At 38.9% G+C, this 17,025-nt stretch overlaps 1 protein-coding gene across 6 annotated transcripts in view; it reads right to left on the bottom strand.

The window, feature by feature from the left end:
* Positions 1-17,025, bottom strand: part of LOC124616121 (protein transport protein Sec23A) — a 104,255-nt gene that overhangs the window by 44,529 nt on the left and 42,701 nt on the right. For all 6 annotated transcript variants that reach the window (XM_047144388.1, XM_047144396.1, XM_047144406.1 and 3 more), the window contains 4 exons: positions 12,793-13,067; positions 3,636-3,778; positions 1,974-2,125; positions 636-742 (listed from right to left, as the gene is read on the bottom strand). In XM_047144388.1, the coding sequence (XP_047000344.1) occupies positions 636-742; positions 1,974-2,125; positions 3,636-3,778; positions 12,793-13,067 (677 nt within the window). The remainder of the gene's footprint in view (positions 1-635; positions 743-1,973; positions 2,126-3,635; positions 3,779-12,792; positions 13,068-17,025) is intronic.

Raw genomic sequence — 17,025 nt, 5'->3', positions numbered from 1 at the left:
CATAGTAGGTTGCAATGTAAATGATCTTTATTTAAATCATGTGGTTAGCTAATTTCAACAAGAAGTCATTTGAAGCACATGGGTGATATTACATATTATATGCTGTAATTATCAAATTATTTTACAATCTCAAAGGTCATACTGGTGACTGTGTTCTAAGCACAGACCAATATGAGCAGTGACATTCTAATATTTGTGATATGGCCCCGTTTCCAATATAATGATGGAATATGACATCTACTTTGTACATGTAAAGTAAAATAATTTGATAATTGCAATATAAATAATAAAACCACATGCATTTGAAAATGATTTATGATCAGAATTAGTTAATCGTACAATTTAAGTAAAGGCTGTTTACATGACAGCCTACTATGGCCCATGTTTTCTTTAATTATGCATTTAGAGGCTACGGATCCATACAGGAACAAAATTTTAATGTATTTGCTACAATAAATGACATTAAGAAAATTTTAAGGGGAAGCTCTGTCATTAGCTAATGATGAAATAGCAAAGCAGGGCAATAAGATGAATGTGCAATATGTAACACAAAGACAATGACAATCTTCCAGGAGCAGAGATATATGCTCACTCGGTAACATCAATAAAAATAAATAAATACAATGAAATATTACTTCCTGGCTATTGTCGTCACTCTAATCCTTCGCTGTCCACTTGAATGTTGGTACTGAGTTATCATCTGTATACATCCTCTGCCTCCCTGAGGAATGGGGGCTGCATGCTGGAAATGATTGCATTATTGAGAAAGAGAGAGAGAGGGAAAAAAAAGTTGTAAATTGCTATGCAGTTAGACATGATTTAAAAATATATTGAATAAACCAAACAGCTGTCACACCATGACATTAGCAAAGTTTTTACTACTGAAACACCAATTTCAAAATCATAAAAGGTGATGTAAAATTGACTACATAGTCTATCTTTGGACACAGTGTGGTGCAATAGTTTCTTCTGTTACTGCCACCAGTAATGACAATGAACATAACCTAATTTCAGGCTTAACATTCAGTCATAATAGAGCAGTCAGTGTAACACAGTTGCATTCCAGCCCAAGATGCTGAAGGTTGCGGTCATGTGTGCATGAGATGTGCTTGCTTGTGTGTATGAATGGTGTATGTCCCTCTTTTACTCATGAAGGTTGCAGCTGAAAGCTTTATGTAAGTGTCTTTTCATTGTGCCTGTCTAAAACTTAGCATGTCTTCTTTACGGGTATGTACCAATCTGTCTTTTCCTACACTGCTGATATTCCTACCTGGAGTTTCCATTATTTGACAGTAATATTATTTTATTTGAAATTATTTGTAACAGAACATTTTTTATACACTATATTAGGCATGTGGCCTAAACACAACAGCATATCTCATTGATGTCTGGCACAAAGAGAAAAAAGGTAAGTGGCTTCTAATCAAACTTTTTTTGGATATTTCATAGAAATGGCCGTTGATCGTCAGACTGTTATGTGAAATATTCCACCGGATAAAGAGTTCATGGACACTAAAATCATCAAGCTAGTCGTCCAGAGAGACGAGATGCAGAAAATTCAAAATGAATCTAATGTACCAGTAGAGGTGACTCTTACATATTAGTTAAGACATTTGGTTGAAAGAGAGGTGTACAAGTTCAACAATGTGTGTCAAACTGCGAATCACTTAAGGTAAAAACTGGCTTAACAAGATGAGTTAAAAATAGATTTTAACTAAACAATTAAATGTTTAATAAGCATTTATATACATAGAATTGTTCCCTAATTAAAACCCATAAAAGTGTATGCTTCATTCATTTAGTGTAAAGCATTAGATGACAAAACTTGACAGTAATTAGAGATTACGAAACTCAGCAAAATGGCTCAAATATTATGCATAAAAAATGAAAATTATCATAACATGCAAAGAACAATTGTTTTTTAAAATAACTAAATCACTTCCATGCAACAATGATAAAATAATGACATGTACCTGATTGACTACTTCATAGAACAGTGCAACAGCAGTATTTGGATTGAATGTACAAAATTTCCACTGACAAGTACCACCCAATCCAATCTCAGTGTCCGATACACTAGGACTTTTCATGTTCAAAGACACACATGGTCCAATGGCTCCAGAAACTGCAGAAAACAATAAAAATAGAAATTATAAAACTATGACACTGTTAATTCCTATATGGAACATAAAAAGACTTTTTCCCAGTCTACTTTTTCTTTTCATGACATCTTTTGCACCTTATCAAAAGTCTTTAGTTGTCCTACTTTTGAAATACAGAAACACTTTATGAAGGGTGACCAAAACCAAAGTACCTTGGTTGTTTATGAAATTAAGGCTTGCCCATGGGATTCGACGATGGTTTCACCATAAAATTTGTCTCACATGGCAAATAAAATTTTCAAAAAGAGACATTCAGCTACTGAGACACCATAAAGCTCTAAAATCCACCAACTTTGCCTTTCAAAAGCATACTGCCAGATACAGGCATACCCATACCAACTTTGTTTCCTCTGCCAAATACACTACTGGCCACTAAAATTGCAATACCATGAAGGATAACAAATAATGAAATTTTAATAATCGTGTACAGTAGGAAAAAACGCATGACTACATTTGTAGGTCATTTAAGATTATATTGGCTGCGCAATTTATTACAAAGAGTTTTCATCTCTGACAGCAACACTGGCATTAACCCAGCTGGTTATTGAGTCAACCTGAGCTCAAGTGACAGAGCTGCTTCAACTATAGTCCATCAATCATTATGGCTGACGAGTGGTGGTGAGCCAGAATCTCGGCAAACCATGGCCAGATGTTTTCTGTGGGTGAGCTATGCAAAGAAACTTGCTGACCAAAGAACAGTCGAACACCTTTTGTATCAAGGTAGGTCAGGACATACTGGGCAACAAGGTCTTTTGTTATTTTGGTGAATGTTAATGTCATGGAGAAAGCTACAGTCACTGACCATTGATTCATATTTACTTTTGCCCTGGTTTGTCCTTCTGCCCAAGGTAAACATACATAGCAAGTTCCAAGCAATGATTGGATGTACAAGATTGTTTCTATCCAGCATGCATTGTATTTTGAATGGATTAAACTGCTGTGCTGAACCACTGGATTTGTGAGAGCATAATAAATGAGGCTACTGAAATTAGGAACAATGATGGCATTGTAAATAGAGACAGAGGTTACCAGCAGAGCTCTACTTTAACTTGTCACAATAAACTGTGATCATGCCCAGCTAAGAGACATCCAAGAGGCATGTGAAGTGGAACCTGACTAATCCCACCAGAATTTGAGCATGACCTCTTAATCCCCTCCCAGCCCCCTTGGCACTTTGAGCTGGCAGACTTATTGCAGCAACTGATGGCATCTCAACAATCCATCAGAAGATTACACTTATTACTATGTCATGCTTTTTCAATGACATCATCTACAACAGTTGTAGTTGGAAACTCAAGAACATAATAAAGAAAGGCGAGCAAATACAGTTCCTAATGCCATTCCAGCTGGGAAATGTTGTTATGATTCTATGAATTCTTTCTCACAGTATCACAAAGCACCATGACTTAACCAATCAAAATAAAAATGCAGTACATTTGTAGGTATCGCTTAAAGAAACAGTTCAAAGCTCACCTTTCAGTTCACGAGAAGTTTTGATTTCCAGGGTACCATTGAATGCCATTTTAAATTCACCTTTCTGATCTTTTGCAAAAACTCTTTGAAATGTTTGCTTGAAAAGTGACGAGTTGAATGAGTCTCCCATTACCATGTGGCCTCTGTAATGGCACATTTCACATTATCACAGTATCAGGAAATTAAAAAAATAAATAAATACAAGAAACTTGCAATGTAAAACTGTTCCATGACAAAGATTTATTTCTCATTAAATGCCTTTCAAATAATCAAATAAATGCATCTTATGTGCAAAAGAGTTGAAAAGAAATGGAACACTCAATTTATAATTAACAAAGATACACAGTATTCATCCAAATGGAAAAATAAGGCAATGGAAAAAATACACAGCTGGCAAGAATTAAATATAAAATCTACAAAAAATGAAATTACTATTATTTATAAACTAAAATGACTATTTCCTGCCTCATCTTGAGGTATTGCAAAAATTCTGATGGAATGAAATAATGATTTGAAGAGTGATCAGCACTTACCTCACCTTACTTACCTTACCTTGAAACGTGAGTGAGTTCGTGAATGTGCACGTGTGTGTGTGTGTGTGTGTGTGTGTGTGTGTGTGTGGGTGGGTGGGTGGGTGCGTGTAGAACAACAAAATCTCAGAACAGCAAAGGCAGCCACCTTTTTCTTTAAGGGACTTGGGAGGGGGGGAGTTTGTCTCCATCAGTCACCAACACCTTAAAGATGCCTTGCACTTTCCATGAATCTCCCTTGAAAAAATATTCAGATGCTACAAGCTGATTTGTAGCATATAAGATACATAATAACAAAGAGATTTAACTACACATTAAGCTGTCACTCTTTTATCAGAGGTTCATATACTCATGTGTACACACACACACACACACACACACACACACACACACGCACGAACGCACGTGCGCGCACCCACACACACATGCGCGCACGCGGGTGCTTATTATACATATATTACATTACCCAAAGAGCATCTACATTTAGTTTCTTATACAACTCCTGGACATGTCTTGCATGTTACTTATGTAATAATTCAAGACTATTAATTCTAACTTCATATTTACAACTACTTTAAATATTTGTGAATCATGTCCAAGAGTTGAATTATAGGAAACAAACTTCAGGAAACGATAAGGAGCAAAGGAGGTCATATGGACATATAGCCACATATTCTTGATGTATATACAAAAAGGTATTTATCTAAAAACAAAGATGATGTGACTTACCATACGAAAGCGCTGGCAGGTCGATAGACACACAAACAAACACAAACATACACACAAAATTCAAGCTTTCGCAACCAATGGTTTCTTCGTCAGGAAAGGGGGAAGGAGAGGGAAAGATAAAAGGATGTGGGTTTTAAGGGAGAGGGTAAGGAGTCATTCCAATCCCGGGAGGTGGGTCTATCCGCTCCCGGGATTGGAATGACTCCTTACCCTCTCCCTTAAAACCCACATCCTTTTATCTTTCCCTCTCCTTCCCCCTTTCCTGATGAAGAAACCATTGGTTGCGAAAGCTTGAATTTTGTGTGTATGTTTGTGTGTCTATCGACCTGCCAGCACTTTCGTATGGTAAGTCACATCATCTTTGTTTTTAGATATATTTTTCCCGCGTGGAATGTTTCCCTCTATTATATTCAAAAAGGTATTTATTAATTTATCATGTCTATACAGTACAAACCAGTAAAAATAACATGTTGTGATGAGAGCACTGTTGGACAAGATGCCCGAAGTGGGTCTCTAAGCATGAGCAAAAACAAATCAGCAGCAACTGGAGCAAAGATTCAAATGTGCCATCCTGCAACCAAATAGCATCAGAGGCAGCATGAATGCATTGTTCCAGTGTCTGTACATCTGGCATGGCCCCCACATACATGACATTTTTTATACAGGTAGAAATCTAGAGGGTTGGGGTCCAATGACCACGGAGGCCATGTGACTGGACCACCTCATCCAATTTAGGCTGGGATAGATGTCGTCGAGGTACTCCTGGATGAAAATGTTGAAGTGAGCTGGACCATCATCATGGAATATCTACCAAAAGCACATATGCCAGCAGGGTCAAGAGTTGAATTATAGGGAACAAACTTCAGGAAACGATAAGGAGCAAAGGAGGTCATATGGACATATAGCCACATATTCTTGATGTATATACAAAAAGGTATTTATCTAAAAACAAAGATGATGTGACTTACCATACGAAAGCGCTGGCAGGTCGATAGACACACAAACAAACACAAACATACACACAAAATTCAAGCTTTCGCAACCAATGGTTTCTTCGTCAGGAAAGGGGGAAGGAGAGGGAAAGATAAAAGGATGTGGGTTTTAAGGGAGAGGGTAAGGAGTCATTCCAATCCCGGGAGGTGGGTCTATCCGCTCCCGGGATTGGAATGACTCCTTACCCTCTCCCTTAAAACCCACATCCTTTTATCTTTCCCTCTCCTTCCCCCTTTCCTGATGAAGAAACCATTGGTTGCGAAAGCTTGAATTTTGTGTGTATGTTTGTGTGTCTATCGACCTGCCAGCACTTTCGTATGGTAAGTCACATCATCTTTGTTTTTAGATATATTTTTCCCGCGTGGAATGTTTCCCTCTATTATATTCAAAAAGGTATTTATTAATTTATCATGTCTATACAGTACAAACCAGTAAAAATAACATGTTGTGATGAGAGCACTGTTGGACAAGATGCCCGAAGTGGGTCTCTAAGCATGAGCAAAAACAAATCAGCAGCAACTGGAGCAAAGATTCAAATGTGCCATCCTGCAACCAAATAGCATCAGAGGCAGCATGAATGCATTGTTCCAGTGTCTGTACATCTGGCATGGCCCCCACATACATGACATTTTTTATACAGGTAGAAATCTAGAGGGTTGGGGTCCAATGACCACGGAGGCCATGTGACTGGACCACCTCATCCAATTTAGGCTGGGATAGATGTCGTCGAGGTACTCCTGGATGAAAATGTTGAAGTGAGCTGGACCATCATCATGGAATATCTACCAAAAGCACATATGCCAGCAGGGTCACCCACAGGAAATGCCTCGCCTGTGAAGCATTGTAGAAGAATGAATGCTCCCACGATCCGGTCACAATAACCCCCACCCACACAGTGAGGCTGAACCAGTGTTGTTGATTCACTGCCATCAAACCTCGGGGATACTCTGTAGCCCCCAAGTGGGCCTTGTGCGGATGGTATATGATCACCCCTCATTAAGATAGCCTCATCTGCGAGTAAGACAGATCACAGAAATCCTAGCATTGTGGTGGCCTGTGAGGCTAACCAAAAGCAAACCCATTGCCACAAATACAAATTCGTAGGTAATAAGGCCTGATATGGACAGTGGCAATTGTCAAGGAGAGTGCTCCACGCTTACCTCACACTCATGGGCCATCTGCCTGGTGCTGGTATTTTACTTGAGTCAGAAATTCCTCTCCTGTGCCAACCTCTTAATCTCAGAGCAGTACTTACAACCTATGTCCTCAATTATGTTCTGGATGTAGTCCAATCTCTGTCTTCCTCTACAGTTTTTACCCTCTACAGCTCCCTCTAGTACAACAGAAGTCATGCCCTGATGTCTTAACATATATTCCTTTCCTCGCCGATTCTATAAAGAACCTCCTCATTCATTACTTTATCAGTCCACCTAACTTTTAACATTCATCTGTAGCACCACATCTCAAATGCTGCGATTTGAATACCTGCTTGCTCATAGGTTCTCATGTAAATCCAGAAAGAACAACAAGTAAGAATAGTAGCAACAGTGAAGTTGCATGCACAGAAGAATAATTAATTTTGTGTGTGGAGGTTGTCAGTCACTTTTCCTGGGACATATAATGATGCAGGTAATTTTTATTGCGACTATTAGGGTTATTCATGATATTGTGATCATCATTAGCATTAGAATTTGAAATTCAACTCGGTCTTCTAAGTTGAGTGACAAGCACTTCTTGTTTAGAAGCTTTGCTGACTGCATCCAAGAATGCTCAAACTGATACAACAGTCACACTTGCTAGTGGAGATGACAGTGCTTCTTCACATTTATTGCTACACGACAGCTGATTTTTTACCAGGCAATTCAGATATCTTATCAGAAGCAAGGATGTTGAAAGTGGAGGGCAAGAATTTTGTGGTGACCTAAGCAGTGACAGGAAACAGAAATGTAAAACCTGCCCTGAAGATTGGAAGAAAAACACCAACAAAACTCTGAGAACATCTGGACAAGTGTATACTGGATATAAAAGAAGTCATAGTGGCAAAATTACTCATAATAGTCCAAGAGAGGCAAGAAAATTAGGTCTGATGTGTACTTTCAAGATGTGTCAGAAATCTGTTTAAAGGAAGTGTCATCAAATTTCTGCACAGGTGACAAGCAGGCAATTTTTAACACTTTCTGGGAAACGATGTTATGGCATCACAGAAATATTTATGTAATGAATCTTGTGGACATAACTCCAAACAAACATCCATGGAAGATGGAAGATCACAGGTGAATCCAGGAGAAAAGGCACACTAGTTTATTACCTGTGAAATGATACGGGAAAACACCAAGCATGTAAAAAAAAAATTGCTTCCCAATACTCTTGGCATTAAAGAATGGACAGTGAGATATTGGCTGGATAATTCCACACATGGGATGAACCCTGATTCAGAATCGTCATGTTCCAAAATAAAACAAAGAAAGAAGAAAGATGAGGAAAAACTTCGTAAAATAATTCCTGGACAGTCTTGCGAAACTGCCATCACATTACTGCAGGAACTCCTCCTCCAAACTGTATCTTGAGCCTATTGCACAAAGTAAACAACAGCTGTATGAACTTTACACCGAAAAGTGTAGTAAGGAACAGGTTTCACCATTAAGTCGAGTCACCTTTAACTTGATTTTCGAAGAAGGTTACTTCAGCTTATTTTCCCCCAAGAAAGACTAGTATGATTTGTGTTGTAGTTACAAGCTCGTAAACTTGAGTGAAGACATGTAGAAGTAGTACATAAAACAGAAAGAGCAGGCAAGGTCGCAGAAATCTAGATAAGAAATATCCAGCGGAAGCTCTGCACTCTCTTCATGGACTTACAAGCCGTGAAAGTAGTACTTATTACACAACAAAATTGGCTGTCCATAACTTTACAATGTATAATTTAGAACGGCATGATGCATTGTGTTACTGATTTGATGAAACACAATGTGAATCGGCTGCATCCCGTTTTGTCTCGTGTATCATGTATACACTGTCCAAAACATTTAAGGATAAACCTGTACCAGTCATTTTGTATTCTGATGGCTGCTCATATCACAATAGAAATGTGATATTATAAAACACACTTTTATGATTAGCAACTGATTCAGGATTACTGATTACGCAAAAATTTCTGGAGAAAGGTCATACTCAGATGAAATGTGGCTCAGTTCCCACTTCCATCAAGTTACACTTCCTAGCCAATATGCCTTGATATCAAAAGAGGAGAGAAGAAAGCCATGATTTATTATCTAGATTACTCGTTTTTCACTAACTATGCAGAGAAAAGTTTGTGACTGTATGACTCAAATTAGGGCTGGAGGAGCTGCAAAGAATGAGCCAACAGTTATGGACCTGACAGTGATACAGTACCATCCAAACAGCATTGTTTACTACAAGTTCAGTTTCAATGAAACATGGCAAGAAATAGCAAGATGTATGAGAAAAACTTCTGGAAGAGTTTGCCTCCCGAAATTGTACAAAGGAGGACTGAAAATCAAGAAAACCATATGAGATCATTTACAACCACTTAAAGCCATTGTTCCTAAGGATTGTCATTGCTATTGTGACAACATTCCTAACAAATTATCATCATCTTGGATGTTATTTTTTCAGGAGTGAAGTGCGGTGTTGTTCTTTGTTCGGCAGGTTTTTCTTGAAGAAATCTACAGACATTATTAGACATATGTGAACCATATGTATATTTGGAGATGTTTCCGTGAAGTCTTTCAATAAAGTCTTTCCAAAATGATTATGTTACTGTTTTTTCAGAACCAAAAACATCATAAAAGTGGTAAGTTGCACAAGAGATTGACAAAAAAATATGGCATAAATAACATTTCACTTCCATAAAAAACGAGACAATTCTTCTTCTTCTTCTTTCCTTCAGCATTTGCCCCACGTGCCTGCGTGGTCCGCTACTTGGGTCCGTTGTCTCCATTTCGCTCTATCACGGGCTGCATCTGGGTGGATGTTCATGCATTTAAGGTCTTTATGAATTGTATCAGCCCAACGTTGCTTAGGTCGTCCTTTGGGTCTACTGCCGACGACTTCAAGTGTGTAACCTACCTTGGCAATAGAGTCATCCCCATAAAACATGCCCAAACCACCAAATACGACTCTCACGCATCTTGTCTTGGATTGGTGCACCAAACTGTTTCATAATGCTGTCATTAGAAACGTGATCTAACTTAGTGAGGCCCGCTGTCCACCTAAGCATCTTCGTTTCCATTACACTTAGGTGGTGTTCTGTCTCAACTGTAGTTGGCCGGCACTCACAACCATACAAGGCGACTGGTCGGATGACAGTGCAAAAGATTTTTTATTTTAAATTATCTTTCATCCTGCGGCTGCAAGTGACTCCGGTTGTTGTTCACCACTTCATTCAGGCTGCTTGAGTTCTGGTGTAGATCTTTTCGGTGAGTTGGCCGTTAACAGTGGTCGTGGAACCAAGGTACTTAAAATTACTCACCCAAGTCAGATCTTCACCATTAATCGTGATGTTTCCCATTTCATGTCTGTCTGATGTCATGTACTCGGTTTTCTTCAAATTAAGGCACAAACCGTATTGCGCCAACAGGCTTTCTCATGATGTTTCTCGACTAAGAGTCTTGCAGCATGAATCGCATCAGTTGTGCCGCAGATCTTCATAAATCCAGCTTGGTTTCTGGGAATCTGTGAGATCTCACGGATCCTTTGGTCCAGAAAATGCTCAAAGATTTTCATGACATGGCAGAGAAGTCAAATCGGACGGTAGTTGGTGTACTCAGCAGTATTTCCCTCCTTCTTAAAGATAGGCATGGTGATGCTCTTCTGCCAATCAGTTCATGTTTGCCCCTCGTCAATGATCTTATTGAAGAGTTCCGTTAACCATTCAGCTGCCTTCCAATGATGGGAACACCATAACTCTGCTGGAAGGTCATCTGGGCCACTGGCTTTCCCAGGCTTCATTTTCACTGAGACAATTCTGCATATCTGCTATAATTAAGCTTCCTAAAGAGTATTTTCTTTGTTTCACTTTTTGTTATGATCTGGAATATCATTGTAGTGCAACAATGCTAATTTCGTGTGCTTATGAAATGCATAAGATATTCTAGACAGTTTTTTATCTCTCATGGAAAATTTGTGTTTTGCTACTCACACGGTATTGTTTCTCGGTGATCCCTACACAAGATACACAAAGGTTGTAAGAGAATTTCCACACAATCTTCCTTAAATAAAGGTTCTGCAAATTTACCCAACAGGATGTGAGAGACTAAGACTGCCTTTTCTCCAAAGATACCTATTTTAGCACTCTTAATTTGAGTTGCAGTCTGACACAGTTTTGGCTTGTCAAATAAATCAAGATAGCATACACTGACGATACAAAGATGATGACCATTTTTTAACAGTATGGTTGTCCATCTTTGGAATGCAGTACAGCAGTGACTCTGCATGGCATGAATTAGAGAAGACCTTGGTAGTTTTCTGGTGATATGTGGCAACAGATGTTTACAGACAGTTCACACAATTATTGTAAAGTAGTGGCTGGTGGTTTGTGGGCATGGAGCTGGCACCCAATAGCATCACAGATATGTTCCATCGGGTTCATGTCTGGCAAATATGTTGGACAAGACATCAATGTTAGTTCACTACCATGCCCCTGAAACTTCTGTAGCATTATTACGGCCTTGTGACACAGGCATTTATCCTGCTGGAAGGTGCCATCACCATTGGGGAAGGCATCAAACAAGAAGGGGGTGCAGGAAGTCTGCAATAATGATTACATATTGCACAGCTGTCACGACGCCTTCAAGTACTGCCGCAGGTCTCATGGAGAACAAGTTGAATGTCCTCCATAGCATAATAATGCACCCACCAGCCTGCATCCCTGGCACAGTGCACATTTCAACAACCATTCACCTGCAGGATGGCATATATAGACATCGCCATCATCGTGGTGTAACAAGAAATGATTGTCAGCCAATCAGACAACACATTTCGATAATATATGATCCAATGACAGAGTAGCTGTGCCATGGATCTGGGTTGTTAGCTGCAGAACCCCATTTTCATCAGTGTGCATTGAACAGTGTGCTCTGTAATACTTTCTCCTGCACCAGCACTGTATTCTGTCACCAGATCGGCCACGTATCACTGCCATCCTGCTTTACAGAGTGGGTAAGCCTCTGAAATCCAGAGGGACTTCCAACACCTTGTCTACTCATTATTTCGCCACCCTTCAACCATTTTCCATAGATGGTCGCGACAGTGGCACACGAAAAGCCAACCCGATTCACTACTTCAAAGATGCTCTTTCACAGGTGCCAGGCCGTAACAACCTGTCTTTTGTCCAAGTCACTTATATCAGTGGATTTTTCTATGCGCAGTCTATATAATCAATAACATGATTCTCAGTTTGACTCTGCTTCACTTATATACTTTCCTTACTATGTGACATGCACACTATGCCATCAGATAACACTGAACTTCACAAGGATCAGTTGTTATAATGTTTTAACTCATCAGTATATATTCAACAAAATATTACAACTTCATTTCAGTAAAGGTATGTAATTCAAGATTTTATGCAATTCCAATTCACAGCATTTCTCAAACAGTTACTATTAGTTTCTGCAACAGATATCTGCACATGACAATTACTGTCAAAACTTACCTTCCTTTCTTAATTCTTATCAGAGTCTCTTCTTAATACTCAGCTTTGATTTTTAGTTACCGTATTCTGTTTCAAATGGCAAATACTGAATGTACTGGCTAAACTTACATAAAACACATTTCTTTTAAAAAATGTTTGTCTAAGAAGCAAATAAAATGCAAGTGATAGAATTTTTTTCGCAATCATTGAAAAGTCTTAAAAGAAATGGTAATTTTTGCCACAACATACATACCCTGTGGAATTGCAACACTGTTTCATTTCTAATAAACCAGTTTGGTCCAGAGCACAAGAATAAATATCAATTGCATGCCCATTTATTGCCGCTCGACCAGCAAGCCCTTCATAATGTTTGATTGCCTTTTTCATATATTTTGCATTATCTTTCTGGATATCGTGATGAGACCTAATAGGCTGCCGAAGATCATCATTCACAACTTGACCAGGACCTTGGGAGCAAGGTCCACCAACAAAAAGCATTATCCTCCCTCCCGTGTTTGGGTAAGTGCACTGAGAAAAAAATAAACAGACTGTCAAACACACTGCCACACACCAAGAAAACACTCAAGCCAATAACTAGAGGGTGTTTTTATTTTGCTGATTTGAGAGCACATGTAAAAAAAAAGAAATGTTTCAATATGAAAAATGGGAGGGGGAGGGAAGTTGGTGGGACAAGGATGCAGGTACAGAACAAGATGGAAAAGGAGAGTGGGAAATTTGCAATGGCGGTGCAACACTACATTAAATGACGAGCTCATCAGATTGCCAACATAACTGAAATATTTTCAAAATATTTTCTGCTGGTTGTGGTATATAAAATTGAGAAATGACACATTGTAGGTCACCATAACCAACTGTGAATTAGTTATAACGTGAGTAATGCTAATAATAGTCGACGCTTTCTAAGAAGATACATTTCTCATCTGTACTTCCTTGTATTTTTTTGAAACTTGTACTACAGATACCAGACAATAATCTCCAACTGAAACCAATCACACAATAAATACATACATTCTGACAACAGCCATTGGTAATCATGTCACTTCTCAGATATTTTGGTTTAACCAAAGCAAGTTTTGAGATACAAGTCTTTCTTCAATACAAACATTTTATCCACCTTGAAAATAACGGCACTGCCAGTGGACAACACACTGCCTCTGGATCATCAAACTGTGAGGATCAAGATTCAAGTCCCAACATAAACTACAATTATGATCCTCTAGGATGACTCGCTTGGCTGTGCACCCCTCTGCAAATTAAAGTATTTCTGAATATTGTTCCCTGGCCATAATGCCAAGTCACCTGTGGATGCCATCACTGACACAACTTTCATTTTCTTCCAGCCAAAGATACACTCCCAACATTAACAAAACTTGTTATTATTCTTCATGCATAAGGAAGCAGTATTGTTCCAACTCCACTGTAACTGAGAAATACACTGATAGAAAAAAAAAAATTGCAACACCAAGACGTGCAATACATGTAGAAGTTGGTAATCAGGTTTGCTTTAAACACTCGCTGTAACGGTTGGTGCATTAGTTACCCTTGAGACTTGATGTGGTGAGTTGATGTCAGTCAAGAATACCTTTAAGGCAACAAATACACCATTATCAACACCTCACATAGACTGAATGAGGTCGTGTAATAGGGCTACAACAAGCTGCAGAAAGACATGGCAGGAATGTGACCATTGTACACAATTGCTGGCAGTGGTGATCAAGAGAATTTATGGTCACAAGAAGACCACGCTCTGGACGGCCACATGGCACTACCAAGAGGGAAGACCATCAAGTTCAGCATATGGCTTTGGTGCATCATAATTGCATCTGCAGCAACAATTTGAGGAGTAGTTGGCAACACAGTGACACAATTAACTGTTACAAATTGGTTACTTCAAGGACAGTTCTAAACCAGATGTCCTTTAGCCATTTCACTGACCCCAAACCACCATCATTTGTGACTTCAGTTGTGTCAAGCAGGAGCTCATTGGAGGGCAGCATGGAGATCTGTTGTGTTTTCCCACCAAAGCTGGTTCTGCCTAAGTGCCAATGATGGCAGTGTGCTGGTTAAGAGGTGGTCTGTTAAGGACCTGCAACCAACCTGTTTGCATGCTACACACACTGGACCTATAGTGGAGTTATCATCTGAGATGGATTTAGTAAGACAGCAGGAGCATTCTTGTAGTTATCCCAAGCACCCTGACTGCAAATCCGTACATCAGTCTGGTGATTCAACCTGTTGTGCTGCCATTCATGAACACGCATTTGCAATGGCTTACCTTGCACTTACATTAACCTGCGATCTTGCAATGTTAATCACTTAAATATGTTACCTAGACAACTGCAGTCATGTGAGTGTGAGTTGTGTTTGCATGAGTGTATGTGTGTGCGTTTGTCGTCTAATTTTGACAAAAGCCTTACTGGCCAAATGCTATGTTAGTGACAGTCTTTTGTTGTGTCTATCTGTGACTCAGCATCTCTGCTATATGGTGAGTACCAACTTTCCTTTTCACAACATAGTTATAGTTACATTCCATCCTGGATTTTCCACTGTTTGATTTTTACCTAGACAAATGTATTTCCAAAATTTCATTACTCTACATCAATTATTTTTTGGCTGTGATTTTTTTCCATCAGTGTATTTTACTTTTGGCAGCGCAGGACAGTAAGCAAAAACACAACCACTGTACAGAAGTTAAACGAAATAAATGTCTTCATCCATGACAACTTTTTAAATGTCAAAATAAAATTTCAGAATAAATGTTTTTGAACTTTGTAAATAATTATTTACAAAGAACACACAAGAGACTATACTAGAAAAAAAAAATCAAAGAAGCACAAGTAACTGAAGTGCAAAGAGGCAGAGGAAGGAGATGTGCCTTGGTTTTCGATGGTTTGAACCATGATTAAAGCAAGCAGAAAGCTCAGTAACGTAGTGGAATCCTCCAACATGAAAGTTATTTACAGTTGTGAAATTAAAACAACATTGTAAATATTATTATTATTATTATTATTATTATTATTATTATTATTACCATTATCATTATTATAGAGGTTGATTCAGAAAGGTAAACTTAACATCAAATGGCCACATCCACAAAATCTTAACCGAATCTGAATAAATTACAAATCATCAAAATCAGTGTCAGTATCCTAAAACTCAGTCATGAAATTTATTTGCAAATTACAGAAATGGCACCACCACAGCTATACAGTTTACAGGGAGTAAATGAAAATTTATGTCAGACTGGAACTCAAACCCTTATTTCCCACTTTATGCAAGTGGTCATCACAGTTGCTTCAGCTATCCGAGTGCAATTAACAGACAGACCCTAACTTCCACATGTTCCAGTGTCTGCTTCCCACAGTGCTCGCACAATGATGTGATTCCCACACAGGGAGAGGGTTATTTGATTTTCTCATCAGACTGCCTTGGCTTTCACAAGAAGTACAGTAGTTCAAGGTGCAAGGTGCAAGGTTCCTTCAGAAATCCATGCAAGTTCGAAAGAACAGACACTGCATCAAACTTTACAGGTTCTGCACTTATGTATTTGATGGCAAACTTATGGCAATCTGATGAGAAACTTAAATAAGCCTTCCCTATGTAGGAATCACAATGTTCTGTGAGCACTATGAGAAGTATCTGCCACTGGGACATAAGGAAGTTTGGGTCTGTCTATGAAGTGTGCTCAGGTAGCTGAAACGATTACAGAGACCGCTCATGTAAGGAGGAAAATCCGGGTTCAAATCCTGACCCAGCACAAATTTTCATTTGTTCCCAGTAAACTGTATACCTGTGGTGGTACGGCATTTGCAATTTGCAAAAACATTTCATGATTTAATACGGATGTCAATCGTCAGAAGTGTCTGTTTCTTTGGAGATGCATATATGACCAAATGAACATTGCATCAAACTTTACAAACACTGCACTAAAATTCAAAAACCACTGCTAGACATCTTGTAGAGTTTCAGTCCCTAAAACAACTGTGAAGTTTCAATCATTAAAGCACTCATGAGTTCCAATTGTGAGGAAGAACACTAGAATCGTGTGCAAGAATTTTTGCACTCATATATTCAGTACAACCACTGAATAGGTAACAAGGGGAAACGACACTTGGCATGCCTGCCCTGGGCACAAAAGAATCACAGTATCACACAGCCATTTTTTTCTCGTGGTATATGACATCCTTCACTGTCTAAATGATTAATGGAAAATCTCATATAAAGATGTGAAACAAATACTAACAAAGAGATAGAGGGGCTGGTCAGTACTTACCTCAGCCCAGTACAGCCGATAGATACACATAAAACAGAACTGAAAATTTACATTCCTAGCTTTCGGAACAAATGTTCCTTCATCGGGGAGGAGAGAGGGGAAAGAAAGGGAAGAAGGGAAAGGAGATTCAGTTACTCACAACCCAGGTTATGAAGCAACAGGGAAAGGAAAATAGGGAGGGTAGCAAGGATG

The sequence above is a fragment of the Schistocerca americana genome, chromosome 1 (genome assembly GCF_021461395.2).
Source record: "Schistocerca americana isolate TAMUIC-IGC-003095 chromosome 1, iqSchAmer2.1, whole genome shotgun sequence".
Classification (NCBI taxonomy): domain Eukaryota; kingdom Metazoa; phylum Arthropoda; class Insecta; order Orthoptera; family Acrididae; genus Schistocerca; species Schistocerca americana.
The sequence above is the reverse complement of the archived record's forward strand: the minus strand, read 5'-3'. Positions and strand labels throughout refer to the sequence as shown.